Raw genomic sequence first — 13,828 nt, 5'->3', positions numbered from 1 at the left:
GTTAAACTCTGCCTGTGCACTCCCGGGATGCCCGACCCGCTCCGCTCTCCGCCACGCTCCACGCTCCGCTCTCTGCCACGCTCCGCCCCAAACGGTGCTGAAAATGTCCACGCTCTTCCTCACATTGGCCATTTCCGTCATCTTCATATTGTGGAGAGAATGTACTTGCTTCCCACTTGAAATATAATCACACTCATTCACACGCACTTCACTTTAAACACACTCCCTTACACACACTGGCATACATTACACAAATTCACACACTCCCTTACACGCATACATTTACATCATTTACATCTTGCACACACTTACACTAACTTACATACATACACACTCCCTTACACACTCCTAATCCACACACTCATTTTCAGTCATACTCTCACACAGACACTGTCACAATCTCATACTCTCAGTTTCTGACATTCTCTCTCATTTTCTCACACTCTCACTCTTCCGCACTCTCTGTCACACTTTCACACTCACTCTCAGTCTCACACTCACATTCTCTCACACACACTCATTCTCTCTCACTTTCTGGAACTCTCTCTCACACTGTCATTCTCTCTCACTTTCTCACACTGTCTCACATACTCTCTCACAGTCTCACTCTCATACTCTCACACTCTCTCTCATACGCTCTGTCACTCTCACGCTGTCGGCCTGTTCAGATGAAGTCCTCAGCCCTCTGCTCGCTGTCAGGCTGATGTTCGCATCATTTTCGCCTGATTGGTTCCCTGTGACCCCGGTGCTGACCTTTAAAACCCGGGCTGTTCCTTAGCCCTGAGCCTTCCCTCTCCAAAGGGGCTGAAAAGTGTCTCCTAGACTCTCTTCCCCCCTGGCCCCCGACACCGGCACAAAGGCGAAGACTGCCTGGCTGAGACCCCCCCCCCTCGACTGGAGCACAAGAAAAGAGTGTTTGTGATGCCATTTGTGCCCCTTCAGGTCGAGCTGGACGTCGGGGGTTCGATGCCTGCTGATCCCGGGACCCTGAGCCCCGCAGAAAGCTCCTTAGCCACCCCACCCTCTGCTATCTGTGTGCGGGTTAGCACACTCAGGCGTGGCGTGGTGTGGCGTGGAGCTGGGTCATGTGACCGCAGGCCCCAGGCCTCCCTCTCTTTTCCACTGTCCCAGTAACCCATGGGTGACTTCCCCTTCGTCTTTATCTCCTGACAATTCAGGGGTGGAGCAGCGAGTCTCTTTGAACCCCAGGCCAAGGTGGGCGAGAGCCAGGAGGCGGCCCGGGAGGAGCCAAGGGAGGTGGGCCAAGATAGGAGTAACGCTGAGGTAAAGCAAACCCCTGCCCCCCCGTGGGCGTGCTCAGCAGGGGGGGGGGGCGCTCTCATTCGCCTCAGCAAGGAGATACTTCAGGAACACCTTAAATTAGAAGCTGTAGTCTGGAGACGTGTACGTACACCGAAGACATTAAGATTATATGTTCCATCCATCAGTCTTCAATAAACTTTCATCCAGATTTAAATCAGTGGTTAATAGTCTATTAATTAGCATTGATTAATTACAAAGGTAAGCTGGCGTGTCTGTCTGGCCTGGTTTGTCTGTCTGGCCCCTGGTTTGTCTGTCTGACCACTGGTTTGTCTGTCTGGCCTGGTTTGTCTGTCTGGTCCCTGGTTTGTCTGTCTGGCCTGGCGTGTCTGTCTGACCTGGTTTGTCTGTCTGGCCTGGCGTGTCTGTCTGACCTGGTTTGTCTGTCTGGTCCCTGGTTTGTCTGTCTGGCCCCTGGTTTGTCTGTCTGGCCTGGTTTGTCTGTCTGGTCCCTGGTTTGTCTGTCTGGCCTGGTTTGTCTGTCTGGTCCCTGGTTTGTCTGTCTGGCCTGGTTTGTCTGTCTGACCACTGGCTTCCTCCATGTTCCATCAGCTGTTCAGGATCATTAAGAACCTGATCAGACAGGATTTCCAGGCGCTGCAAGGATCTTACGAGCAGATGGACGCGGCAAACACCCGACGCATGAGCCAGGAAACCATGTTTCAGCTGCTCCGGAAGTGAGTCCCTTTATGAGCATGGAGAGGCAGGACTCAACACTGGCTGACACCCAGGCCACCATGCTGGTCTTTCACAAGACACACATACACACACATACACACACATACACATACACACACACACACACACACACACACACATACATACACAAACACACACACACCCACACGCACACAGACCTCTCACTCTTTGTGGGGACCTTCCATTCATTTCTATGGGGAAAACTCTAATCACAACATGACAACCTTAACCCCTACCCAGCCCTAACCTTTTGCAGACATACAGGTTTTAATGACTGATGTTTAGATGAAATGGCATTAAGCTCAGTAATACCAGCAGAGTGTGGTAGAGGGTTCCCATGTCACTGGGCTCACATCAGCGGAAGGTAAGTGGATTTTCTCTCCACAGGTGAATCATAATTGATGCAAATTGCTGAACTCAACCATAAATTTGGTTTCTAAAGAATTTCACTTATTGTTAATTTCATCTGCCCTGTCTGAATGTGTCAGTGGACCAGAACCAATAGTAAAAGACTGTGAAGGTAAATAGGCAAATATCGAAAGTGAATAACTTATCAGCATTTTAACTGTATTATACAACAGTTTGTTCCACCCAAGAAATCTGATCTGAAAAGGGGCGTTCTGTGAGTGCGGTTATCAGAGTGTAACTGTAACGGCACTCGGACATGTCACATGGGCTGTATCACATGGGCTGTATCACATGGGCTGTATCACATGGGCTGTATCACATGGGCTGTATCACACCGCTTTACAGGTGTGTCTAAAAACCATCACATAAGTCTCATTTCCACCAACACGGAGCTGCTGATGGGCTGATTCCCGCTTGGAGGCTTTTGGCACCCTAACCCTAACCCTAACCCCAACCCTAACCCCAACTCTAGTGCCGCAGTACTTTATTTATTAGACCAGCGGCACAATTTTAATTTACGATTCAAAGTTATTCCTCTAATAAGTCGGCCTGTTGTTTCACTGCTGGCACTGGCGATATTAGACTAAACTATATATGGACTGAATTTTCCGGGTTTGCGGAAGGTTTGGACGCAATTGTCCGTCCCACTTTTGCTGACGATACGGAAACTATTTTTGTTTGCGGAGGCCCGTAAATGTGTAAATAAACAAGCAAAATCTGCTGTATCTTATTACTGTTACTGATATTACTGTTATAAATGCTACTTGATGAACTGTTGTATAAAAGCAATAACATACAATAAGGAGTGTGATTGTACTCCAATATATCACGGCTGTGGTTGTACGACCGATTCACAGCCGTGATATTTTGCAGTACAACCGCACTCCTTCTCATATGTTATTGCTTAAATGATCTCCGAATAGACCAGTGAAGGCATCCGTCCTGAATGACGCGCCGGTATGCTCACACCGTAAGTGCGCGGCTTGTCCCGGCGTGTCCACATGGCATCTGACGGCGATGGGCTGGGCGGGGCCCCGTGTCCGTTTCCCGGGAAAAGCCGCGGATACAGTGACCCTGGCGCTTTCCCATGACTAACAAAGCGCTCAGTGTGCTGCTCTTCCTCTTCCTGGGGCCGCCTCCCCGGGGCCCCGTTGCCATGGCCGCAGCACCGTGCTGGGCCCCCGCGGCGCCCTGCATCTCTGTAAATAAGCGCGAGCGGAGAGATGCAGGGCCCTGAGAGATAGCCGCTCTGTCTGAGGCTTCTTTTCACCCTTTTCTCCATTTATTCCGCTTTATCTCTCTATTCATTTCTGGCTCGAATATTTTGGTCCCTGCCCCAAATACAAACCATGCTTGAATGGGACGTCCCACACGATTTGCATAATCAGGCCCCGGTCCCCGGGAAGCACACCAGGTCCCGTGCCAAGCCCAGTAAGGTACGCCCTCTGAGGGAGAGGCATCCAGAGGATTAGTGACGTCAACAGGCTTAATCACGCAACTGCACTGGGCCCTGCGGCTCCTCCACACGCATGCCAGAACCTTCCGGCTGCCGGATGCCATCACTGGGCAGCGCAGACGTTTATCTGTTATCTGCGGTCTGATTAGAAATCTGCTGACATCCCTGATTTTTGTTCATCATGTTTACTGTGCTGAATCTTTTGTCAATGAAGCCAAAATTACTACTATTTTTAGTTATGAAAGTGTTCATTGATGTGTTGATCATAACGTAGACCTGCCCCTTTTTGGCGCATAATGGATTCATGGGAAATTCAGGCTCCGGACCCGAAGGTATAGCGCGAGCCCTATATCTGAATGTAAACGTTTCGATATGACACGTACATTAGTGCCTGTTAGCTAATCAGAACGTAGCGGGATCGCCGGAAAACAAAGAGCCACTTCTCTGTCCTTAGCATCTGCGGTTCAGGCGGTATTAAGCAGAGCTCCATATTGTCAGCAGGCCTGGCGTGCAGAGGCTCGTGGGCCGCGCCTCTCAGCGCACGCTCCGTCTGTCTTTGTTTACCCCCCGCCGCCGTTAATCGCTGCCATTGGCGGCACTGGGCTGAAGCCCGGTCCCGGGCGGGTGGCACCGCGCCAGGCTTTTTGTTACCGCCGTTGTTGCTGGGGGGGGGGGGGGGGTGTTGCGCCTAGGGCTGGCCCACCCTTTCCTATCAGCAGTGGCATTCATCTGCCGGCTTTTACGCGTCCCTCCCCCGCCCCGGCAGATTCAATATCCAGCCCGAAGTGAGCCGGGGGGAAATCCGGCGCCTCTGGGGGACGCTGCTCACCAACCGGGACCACACGCTGGACTTCCTGCACTTCGTGCGGCACTTTGGCCACTCCCCCAAGTCAGCTTGCTTCCCCAACGCCAAGGTTAGTCCCCCCCGGTGGGGGGACGCGGACCGCCGGCGGCGCTCCAGGAAGCTGAACGCTGTCTATGACATCCTGGCGGACAACGTGCGGGCCAAGGTATGGGGGTGGGTGGGGGCGCTGAAATGCTAGAGAGACATGGCAAGTGAGGTCATGGGTGGTGTTTCCTCACCTATCCAGGTCGAGCTCTTGCACCACGACCTCCAGGGTGAGTTTGAGGACCTAGACCCTTACAGGACCGGGTTCATCAGCCGGGAGGAGTTTGGCCACATCCTGAGAGACCTCTGCTCCCAGCTCACTCGGCACGAATGTGACATCCTGGGAGAGAAGTTTGACATTAACGGCGACGGTAGGTGAGTGGTGCCGGCGGCCCTGGGACCCGAGCTGGGGGCAGAAGCCGCACCCGGTGACGCCGGAAAGGACACAGAGCAGGACTCAAACCCACAATGCCTCAGGGTCACATCCCAGGTGGTGTAGCCCTGCAGCTCCAGGGAAACGCTCTCCCAAAGACCTGCTGCAGCCAGCGGTGCCAGTCAATGCTAATGATAACAAGCATGCTATTATCAATTAAAGACAAGTACTGTCTTCTGGCTGTTTAATGGTCATAAATGTGAAACGGGCCCCAGGTCGTCTTTGGCTTGGGGTGTAGCCCACCATATTCCCCACACTGAGGGTGGAGCACATTGAGCGTCACCTGTCCCTTACCCCAGGGTATCCTACATGGAGTTCCTGAAGCCGTTTGCGTCACAAGAGAGGGGGCACCCATGCGGCTCCAATATGGCTGTCGTCCTGCACTCCTCCCAGGACTCAGGGGGTCCGCCGGCAGAGGAGACCCCTCGGGGGTCCGGCCCGAGGCTGAAGGTGGGCAAACCTACTAACGTCCCGCACGGCTCTCTAACCCAGAGTCTCGGTAACTCCGGTTGTCCTACTGTGGTATCCTCCCGGCTGACCTTTGACCTCTCTGGACCCCTCAGCAGCGGAGGGAGGTTCGGGCACTGCGTAGAGCTTTCCGGAAGCTAGATGGCACAGGACGCGGCCTTCTGCCCACCACCGAATTCCGAGCTGTCCTCAAGCTGCACGGAGTCGCCCGGGACGACGAGGAGGCGACCGGCACGCTGGCGCCGTACCAGCGGGGGGGCAGCGGGCTCGTCGACTACAGCAGGTTCCTGCGGGAGGCGTGCGGGTGGCGGGCATGCAGGAGCGCCGCCACCAGCTACTCCACCTCCACCTGTACCTCCCTCTACACCTCCACCCGCACCTCCACCTGCGAGTAGCTGGAATGCTGCTGCAGTACCATTTCCGTGGAACTTTCCATCGGTCTTTTCACATGGTTTGGGTTATAGGTGTACTACAGTAAGTGTCTGCTTTTACCAGAACTGGTAAGAGAGAAGGGAGATATCAGTCTAAATTCAGATACATATATAGTCTAAGATATACGATTTTAATTATCTGGGTAATTCCTGATACATGTATAACCTTAGATATCTAAATTCAGATACCTTTGTAAACATTAGATATACATTAGTGTAGATATATCTAAATTCAGGTACATGTATAACATAACCTTAGTGCTCCTTAGCCCGGTCCTGGGGGCCCTCAGGCAGGTCACATTTCTGCTACCGTCTGGCTCCCTTCTGCCTATTAACCTGGCTCACTTTTGTGGTCACACAGGAAGATGCTAGACCGAGGGATGCAGTAAATATCTTTGCACGCTGCAGTGGTGCTCAGGGCCTTGCTGTGTCGGGCGGGGGCGGGTGGGGCTGTTTCCTCAGCAGCGTGGTAAACACTGCTTGTTTGTAGAAATATTTTACATGACAATGGGCGGTGGCATGGCCTTTCTGTCCGCCTGCGCTGCATACACTTGCTGAGTCTCTCGTGTCATGCTGAGTGTTTTTCTTTAATTACTAAACGCTGTGTTCAGGCATCCTGGGCCTGTGGACGCTTTCACGGGCCCCGCTTTCATCTCATTATTGTCAGTGTATCCATCTGTGTATCACAGCGAGCCCCCACCCCCCAGCAACACCACCCTGCACCCATCCCTCTATTAGGGATTATTTGTGTGGCTGTCCCGCCCGTGGACACCTGCACCGTGGGCTGTCATGCGGGAACATGTCGTGTGAATGAGAGAGTGCCACTCTGCCTGGCAATGCCAAGGAACAGCCACGCACAGGGAGGGATGACCAGCCTGGACACCGGGCTCCACAGCCTAGCCCAGAAGAGATGCGAGACCCTGAGCTCCACCGAGGCCTGGAGCTCCTTTAGATCCTGATCTGCAGTAAGGCCTGGAGCTCCATTAAGCCCTGATCTCCAGTGTGGCCTGGAGCTCCATCAGACCCTGATCTCCAGTGAGGCCTGGAGTTCCTTCAGGCCCTAATCTCCAGTGAGGCCTGGAGCTCCTTCAGAACCTGTTCTCCAGTGAGTCCTGGAGCTCCTTTAGGTGCTGATCTCCAGTGAGGCCCTGATCTCCACTGAGGCCTGAAACTCCTTCGGGCCCTGATCTCCAGTGAGTCCTAGAGCTCCTTCAGGCGCTGATCACCAGCGAAGCCCTGATCTCCAGTGAGGCCTGGAGCTCCAATGACTGGCTTTGTTCCTTCGTTGCAACAGAGGCCTTTGATTTCCTGGGGGTGATCACATTTATTCTTGCCCAGTCAAGGATGAAGCCCAAGGAAGCAGAGATTGTCCCCTTTCAAAGCCGCCACAATGGCACAGCCCCGGCAAAACCCACTCCGAGTTTTTACTGTTTTGTGCTGGCTCTCTCTTGGAAACTGATACTATACAACTTACTTAAAGATGCGGCAGAGGGACGGGGTGGGGGTGAATTCGGGCATTGTGGGCAAGGGGCAGCACATTTCAGCCAAAAGTTGCAGCGGTTCTGTTCCTTCCTGGCTTAACACATTTTTAATCTTTTGGAAAGTCATACTATTCGCCACCGGTTCAACTTTTAGCCAGAAGTTTGAAAAATGGGTCCCTTTCGATGGAGGGATTTTTCTTATGGGCAAAAGAGGGTGTTGGGGGGCCAAATCAGTGCCCTTTCTTTGGTACCATTGTAAAGTCCGAGGGCGGGTTTATCCTGTACAGTTTAAAGAGCAGAATCACGGCTTCCAACATTAGATAAACAAAGACTGTCATGGATCACTGAGAGTTTGTAAAATGACATGTAAATGAGCGGAATGTTACCAAAGGTGGCCGTCCCGTTTCAGACCTTAATCCTGGCTAATAGGAAGAATGCTCTGCCTAATTTGCCTAAATATATGGAAATGTCACCGCCTGCAAAAGGTTGTGGGCTAAAAATCTTTCTCCATCTGCAAGATTATGGGTTTTTTCCGTGTCCATAGCTGCTAAATTTTACTGGTAATCCTGACAAACATTTACTGAAAAATAATACGCAGAAACCTCACCCCCCAAAACGTGGTATTGACCTATTCACTTCATTATCACAGCACGATTCAGATTAATGCACGCCCCTTACTTACTTTCATATAAATCTTTTCGCGTGTCTCTCGTTCGGCACTGCGGTTATTGCCGCTCACTGGCTCAAAATCACAAGAAGCTCATGTGTTGAGTGAATCGGTAATGAAGAAAAAGGAAGTTAAACTTATGCTGTGATAACTCTGGTCGGGAGGCGGGTCCCCGGGGATCGGGTTAGGGGGAGGGCTGTGGTTGTTTAAATTTACAAAGTGGGGATCGTTTGGAGATGACCTCGGTAAACAATGTTTTGCGGATCCTTTCTGTTGAAACACAGGGATTAAGGCTGCTTGCCCAAGTACTGACAAATCTGATTTTTTTATTTGCATTCTATTTAAATATAGGTGGAGAGAAACGTGGGAAGACTTAGAAAATGTATGCAATCGGGACACGGACCCTCTGCAAAGTCCCACGTAAATGTTATGAAGTATGACTTTGAAAATTGTCCGTATGCGTGAATTTGAGTGTGATCTACCATGAGTTGGTGCCCCGTCCTGGGATATTCCCTGCTTTGCACCTCTTGTTTTCGGAATAGGCTCCGGACCCCCCACATCCCTGCAAAGTGCAAGCGTGTTTGGAAAATGGAAACATTATTTTGAATAATTTAGTTCGCTATATGTTGACGTTTTACTGTTAGTGCCGTTGTTTGTGTTGAATTTTAAGGTACTGTTGAATGTCATTAACGTTTTTCCATATTGTGTAAAAATATTAATCTGTTTTTTTTTCTTCTTTCATAAATCCTCCAATATATTCGCTACTTATAAATACGACTAAGTCAGAACAAGTTGCCTGGTTTTCAGTTCTGTGGTTTCGGTGTTTTTGCCGAGTTACTGGTGTCGGTGATAGTAATGGGTTAAACGGAGTGCAGATTCGGATCTGTTCGGTTACCTTTATAGCACGGATATAGTAGTGATAGACTTTAAAGTCGCACTTAAAACGCAATAAGCAAAACCGACGAATTCACTGATTTTTCAGTTAACTACACAAAATACCCTAATAAAAATTGCAAACAGAGGCTAAGAGCATGAGTCTAATGCATTTAATCTGAAGATCAGTTTTCAGCTTTATCCAACTGGAAACCACACAATGTCTAAACAGAGTTTTGGGATGATGACGATAATCATCCAAACATTCATCATTCAGCCGCTTATCCAGCACGTTAGAGCGCATATAAGGCAATGCCTTCCAGTGCATTCATTAATAAAAATGGATTAAATTAGTACAAAAATAATAATTTTAGCACTTTTCTTACAAAAGATTTATTATTTAAAATCTATACTACATTTTACAGGGCATATTTCTTACACATATATAAATACAAATATATATTTTTATTTACAATGCTGCGTGCTGCGCGCTGTGGAGGGCGAAGGCGTTCGCGTGCGGGTGCCCGATGAGGCTGACGTAGTGGTGCTCCAGTCCTGGCACCGGCGACAGGTAGCCGGCGTGCTGCGGTGCCGAGCTGCCCAATGGCACCGGCGGGTAGGCGATTGAAGGGCTGCGCGCCGATGCGTGCCAAGAGAAGTGTCCTGGGGGCGTCTGCTGGAAAACCGACTCGGTGGGGCTGAGGCTTTGGGAGTCCGACGTGGGGTGCATCTGGCACAGGTAGTCCGCGGGGTCGGGCAGAGCACCGGCCGAGCCGAAGACGGGCTCTGCCACGACGCGGGACTTGGACTGCAGGAAGGCGAGGATCCGCGCGTATTTTGTGTCTTTGGTCTCCATCCTCTCCACCGTAGTGAGGTAGTGAACCAGGTTCTTCATGCATTCGTGGTAGCCGTAATGAAAGTAATTGGCAAACTCTGCCAGGAGCTCCCCTGCAAGTAAGCGCGATCTCAGCGTCAGTCGGCGTTATTTTGTTCACAGATTAGCTTCCTAAACCCACGCGAATCGCGTTTCATGTCTGGGTGCGCTTGAAAACGCACTTACACGTGGCTACGTTTTGAAAAATAAAGTCTTAAATTTGCCGCCCTCTGTATTTACAGATATAAGGTTATTGGAAAATATTTTAAACCATTTAAATTCACCTTATATACCTTAGACATGAAACCTGCTAGAATTTAATGAAAAGCGATTAAATCGTTAAAGTCGTAACAAAATGCGCAAAATGACGGCGCGCTTCACTCGTGTCACTTACAGTGTTGAAAAAGCCGATCTTGGCGTTATATTAATATAACAGTACGCGAAAGCAAATTAGTAGACGTCTACGATGAAGAAAGACATATTACATAGAAATTTAGGACGAATGAGCTCACCTTTCTCCCTGCCCCGCGGAAAGTCTGCAGAGTGAAGAGCCCGCAAATACTGAACGGTCATTTCCAAGATTTCCGCTTTCTCCAGCTTTCCGGAATTCTGTCAGTAAGGAAAGGGAAAAACAAATGGCTACGTTAAAGACCTAATATCAAAGCATAACAGCTCAAATAATCACATAAAATTTCTGGCGCCCGAGTTATACACGAGTCACAGGTATTCTTCAATAAGCGTTGGCACTGCAGTGGGATTATTGCTCTTAATAAAAAATTTAATAAAAATAAAAAGGAATTAATGAATGATAAACTACTACCGAATGCTTTTATTTATATATATATATATATATATATATATATATATATATATATATATATATATATATAAAATTAATCAGCACCATCAGCCATGGATTCATTCAAGACTTAGTATTTAACAACTGAACCATACCTGTTTTGCCAGGGCCATTGGTACCGTTTTCCCCAACTCGTTAAGACATCGATTGATGCGATCTCGTCTTCTTTTCTCTATCACTTTGTGGGAAACTGGCGTTCTCTGGGGGGGAAACAATCACAGAAATGAATGGCCAGTGTAACTGAGAAAAAAATAACAATAATCTGATGCTCCATTCATGAGAAACAGCACATGTGTATAGTTATTCTAATGTTAAATGATAGTGAACACGTTGGAACTGACTAGCAGTAGCAGTTACAGACGGCTGACGTTGACATTGGATTGTGGTGCGCAGTACTTCTAACTAAACTTCAGTTTGCGCGCTTCGCTTTATATAGATCAAAAACATCGGGCCATTAGAGTGAAATCTTACAGTCCACTCATGAGTGACCAGTGTGCAAATGTCCGTGGATGTTACAGACACTCGCAGCTCAATTCGTACCCTTTGGAAAGCGGAAGCCCCTTAGGCACGCGGAAGCGAGCTCGATGCTGTACCACTGACTACGTAATTTCAGTCATCATAGAACATCTATGTTTATATCCACCTAATATTGGTTCCAGAAGAAGGCCTAAATGCTTGGCGTGCTGCATTTCAAAATTACTGATAATCCTTCGTTTTCTTTTTTTTTCCTGGGAGAGGAAATCTTACCTTGCGTTCCTTCATTTTAGATGCCATAATTTGGTGCAAAATTCAAAAAAGTAAAAAAAAATATTGACCAGGAGTCAGTTCTGTGTGTTCTACTGGTGGTAAACTAGATGTTCTGCGGTTCGGGACTGAACGTTACTCCTTATAAAGCGATCATTTAGGGGACTCGTGCATTCATAGCCTAAATTATTCCATAGGATTAAAGGGAGGCCTTTGCTAAATGTGTGCATTTAGGATCAGTTAAAGAAATGGCAAAAAACCTGAAGCCATGGGCTAGCAGGGGGCAGGACTGCTTTGTTAATCCACGTGGCCCTTCAAAAGACACGTGATTACTTTAAGAATATTATTTGCATAGTAACAACCCAGGCGGGAAATGTGAACTGAGCGCTGAGTCGGCCTGATCCTCCGGAGCGCAGCGCGCGCAAGAAAACAAAGGCGCAGAAAAAAGAATTCCCTTTTCCCAGCTCGCGTTTCTCACACGATCGCCTGTTTACAAAACCCAGCAAGCGACCTTAACTTCCATCCAAGCACTGTCTGAGTTTTAAGGCCTGTCCAGTATCATTAAAGTAATTAAGTAAGCCTTTAATAGGCTGTTCCGCCAAGTTCGAGGGAGATCTTTTGGAGATGGAGTCCCCCCCTCGTTTGTTCTCAGGGTTTCTCACACGACTTGGTGACACGTCCATCTTTTATGAGACATGGCAAGCTTTTTGTTTACGTTCTTTATTTTGTCCGAGACCTCGGCAGGTGTGGGGCTGGGGCTCGCGCCCGGGCTTCTCCTTCACCCGCCAGCGGCTCCAGCAGCCTCCGGCACGCGAGGTTCACCCACCACTGGATTCCTTTCTAGAGAGGCTCAATTTGTATCCTATTATCCTATAAGAAAATGTCTATTGAAATGACTGAATAGTTTCATTGGCCTAAATTTTAATAATGCTGTGAAAGAAAGGGAGAAATAAAGAAGAATGCAGCTGGTCCGAAAGTGTATTATTCGCTGTCACCTGCGAGAGGGGTACCCTGGAGACCCCTATTCATTTGCCTAATTTCGGTCAACTTAACAAACTTTGGGAGAAATTATTCTGGCATTGTTGTGAAGGGTAAAGCTTTCTGATCGAATTAACAGCATGTTTTGATCCGGTAAATGTCATTAGAAAAAAAGAAACAATCGCGTTTAAAGGGCTTGGGTAATGCGCCAAGTGGAGACGCCAAAGCGCACACATCACAAAGGGAGCAGGCGAATGCCACAGGGGACTTTTGTACCCTCACATTGCTCAAGTTTTCCCAACAAAGGGCATTATTTTATACTTGAATACATTTCATACAACAATCGCCTATTTTTTTAAACATATTTTCACAGCAAGGTTAACAACAGGTTTATTGTGTCCGCGCCGTCCCACAGTTTCAGACTTGGATTCATGCGCCAAAACGGTTTGCTCGTCTGCTTTTTTTCATCAGAGACGTTTTAATCTTTAAAAGATTCGCCGTGTTGTGATAAAACAGATCGTGTGTGCAATGTCGAAGAAAAGAAATAAAAGACGCGAAGTCTTTTTAACATAAAAGCTCCTGGGACATCTAAAAAGGGTGGGGACTTTTTTCAACACCAAGGAACGAAAAGTATCAGTGAGCGAGACAAAAGCCTTAAATCCCATTACTTTTATTGTTGCATTTACCACGTTTTATAACAAGCGGGTTTTGAAAGGCGAACAGATTTTATAATATTTTATTTCATTCAGTTTTATTGTATTACTATATCATTTCAAATTTGGTGTCTGTAATTTAATAGTATTACAAAATGCAATGCGCCTTGGGTTTGTGGGATATATGTTTCGGCTGACCAGTAATATCTTTTAACATAATTTAACATTCTTATTTTTCTTGACAAAAGAACAATTTGTCGTCTGTTGTATTTCAATTTCCCTCATTTGGATACTCGTGCAATGACGTACCTACAGCGTCCCCATGTCCCGCGTTTCCTCGCCAGTTCAAACGACTTTCTATACGTTTCAATTAAAATATATTCAATATCGTTCGTTTATTTCGGGATCAGCTCACCGGTGATATTAACAAAACATGAGCGGTCGATTTTTGATAACGTTATGTGTTATTTTTATATCAGAGGTAAGCATATAATTTTTTACTTCTTGATTTGTTTGTTTTCTCTGTGGCTTTTGTCATCCCAGTACGAATAACTACAGAGGAATGGCGCTAAGATGTGTTTGATATTATTATGAG

The 13,828-nt window shown here is 48.0% G+C and overlaps 2 protein-coding genes across 3 annotated transcripts in view; one reads left to right on the top strand and one right to left on the bottom strand.

Annotated features, from left to right (window-relative positions):
* LOC111853628 (EF-hand calcium-binding domain-containing protein 6) overlaps positions 1–6,558 on the top strand; it is a 32,043-nt gene extending 25,485 nt beyond the window's left edge. For both annotated transcript variants that reach the window (XM_023830760.2, XM_023830759.2), the window contains 6 exons: positions 1,179–1,284; positions 1,873–1,997; positions 4,650–4,893; positions 4,975–5,147; positions 5,505–5,655; positions 5,769–6,558. In XM_023830760.2, coding sequence (XP_023686528.1) covers positions 1,179–1,284; positions 1,873–1,997; positions 4,650–4,893; positions 4,975–5,147; positions 5,505–5,655; positions 5,769–6,068 — 1,099 coding nt within the window. In that variant the 3' untranslated portion in view covers positions 6,069–6,558. The remainder of the gene's footprint in view (positions 1–1,178; positions 1,285–1,872; positions 1,998–4,649; positions 4,894–4,974; positions 5,148–5,504; positions 5,656–5,768) is intronic.
* Positions 6,559–9,265: 2,707 nt separating this feature from the next.
* On the bottom strand, positions 9,266–11,993 carry helt (helt bHLH transcription factor). Its single transcript, XM_023830762.2, has 4 exons — positions 11,606–11,993; positions 10,954–11,058; positions 10,512–10,608; positions 9,266–10,073 (listed from the first exon to the last, which is right to left on the bottom strand). Exons 1-4 carry the CDS (start codon positions 11,630–11,632, stop codon positions 9,595–9,597), a joined length of 708 nt encoding a protein of 235 aa, XP_023686530.1. The 5' UTR covers positions 11,633–11,993; the 3' UTR covers positions 9,266–9,594.
* Between the last annotated feature and the right edge of the window lie 1,835 nt (positions 11,994–13,828).

This window comes from Paramormyrops kingsleyae, chromosome 25, assembly GCF_048594095.1.
Source record: "Paramormyrops kingsleyae isolate MSU_618 chromosome 25, PKINGS_0.4, whole genome shotgun sequence".
NCBI lineage: Eukaryota > Metazoa > Chordata > Actinopteri > Osteoglossiformes > Mormyridae > Paramormyrops > Paramormyrops kingsleyae.
The sequence above is the reverse complement of the archived record's forward strand: the minus strand, read 5'-3'. Positions and strand labels throughout refer to the sequence as shown.

Coding starts and splice junctions, on each gene's coding strand:
- helt (XM_023830762.2), bottom strand. CDS start 11,632: ATGGCATCTAAAATGAAGGAACGCAAG. Junction 11,059..11,605: donor CTAAAATGAAGGAACGCAAG/GTAAGATTTCCT, acceptor TTTCCCCCCCAG/AGAACGCCAGTTTCCCACAA. Junction 10,609..10,953: donor CAATGGCCCTGGCAAAACAG/GTATGGTTCAGT, acceptor CCTTACTGACAG/AATTCCGGAAAGCTGGAGAA.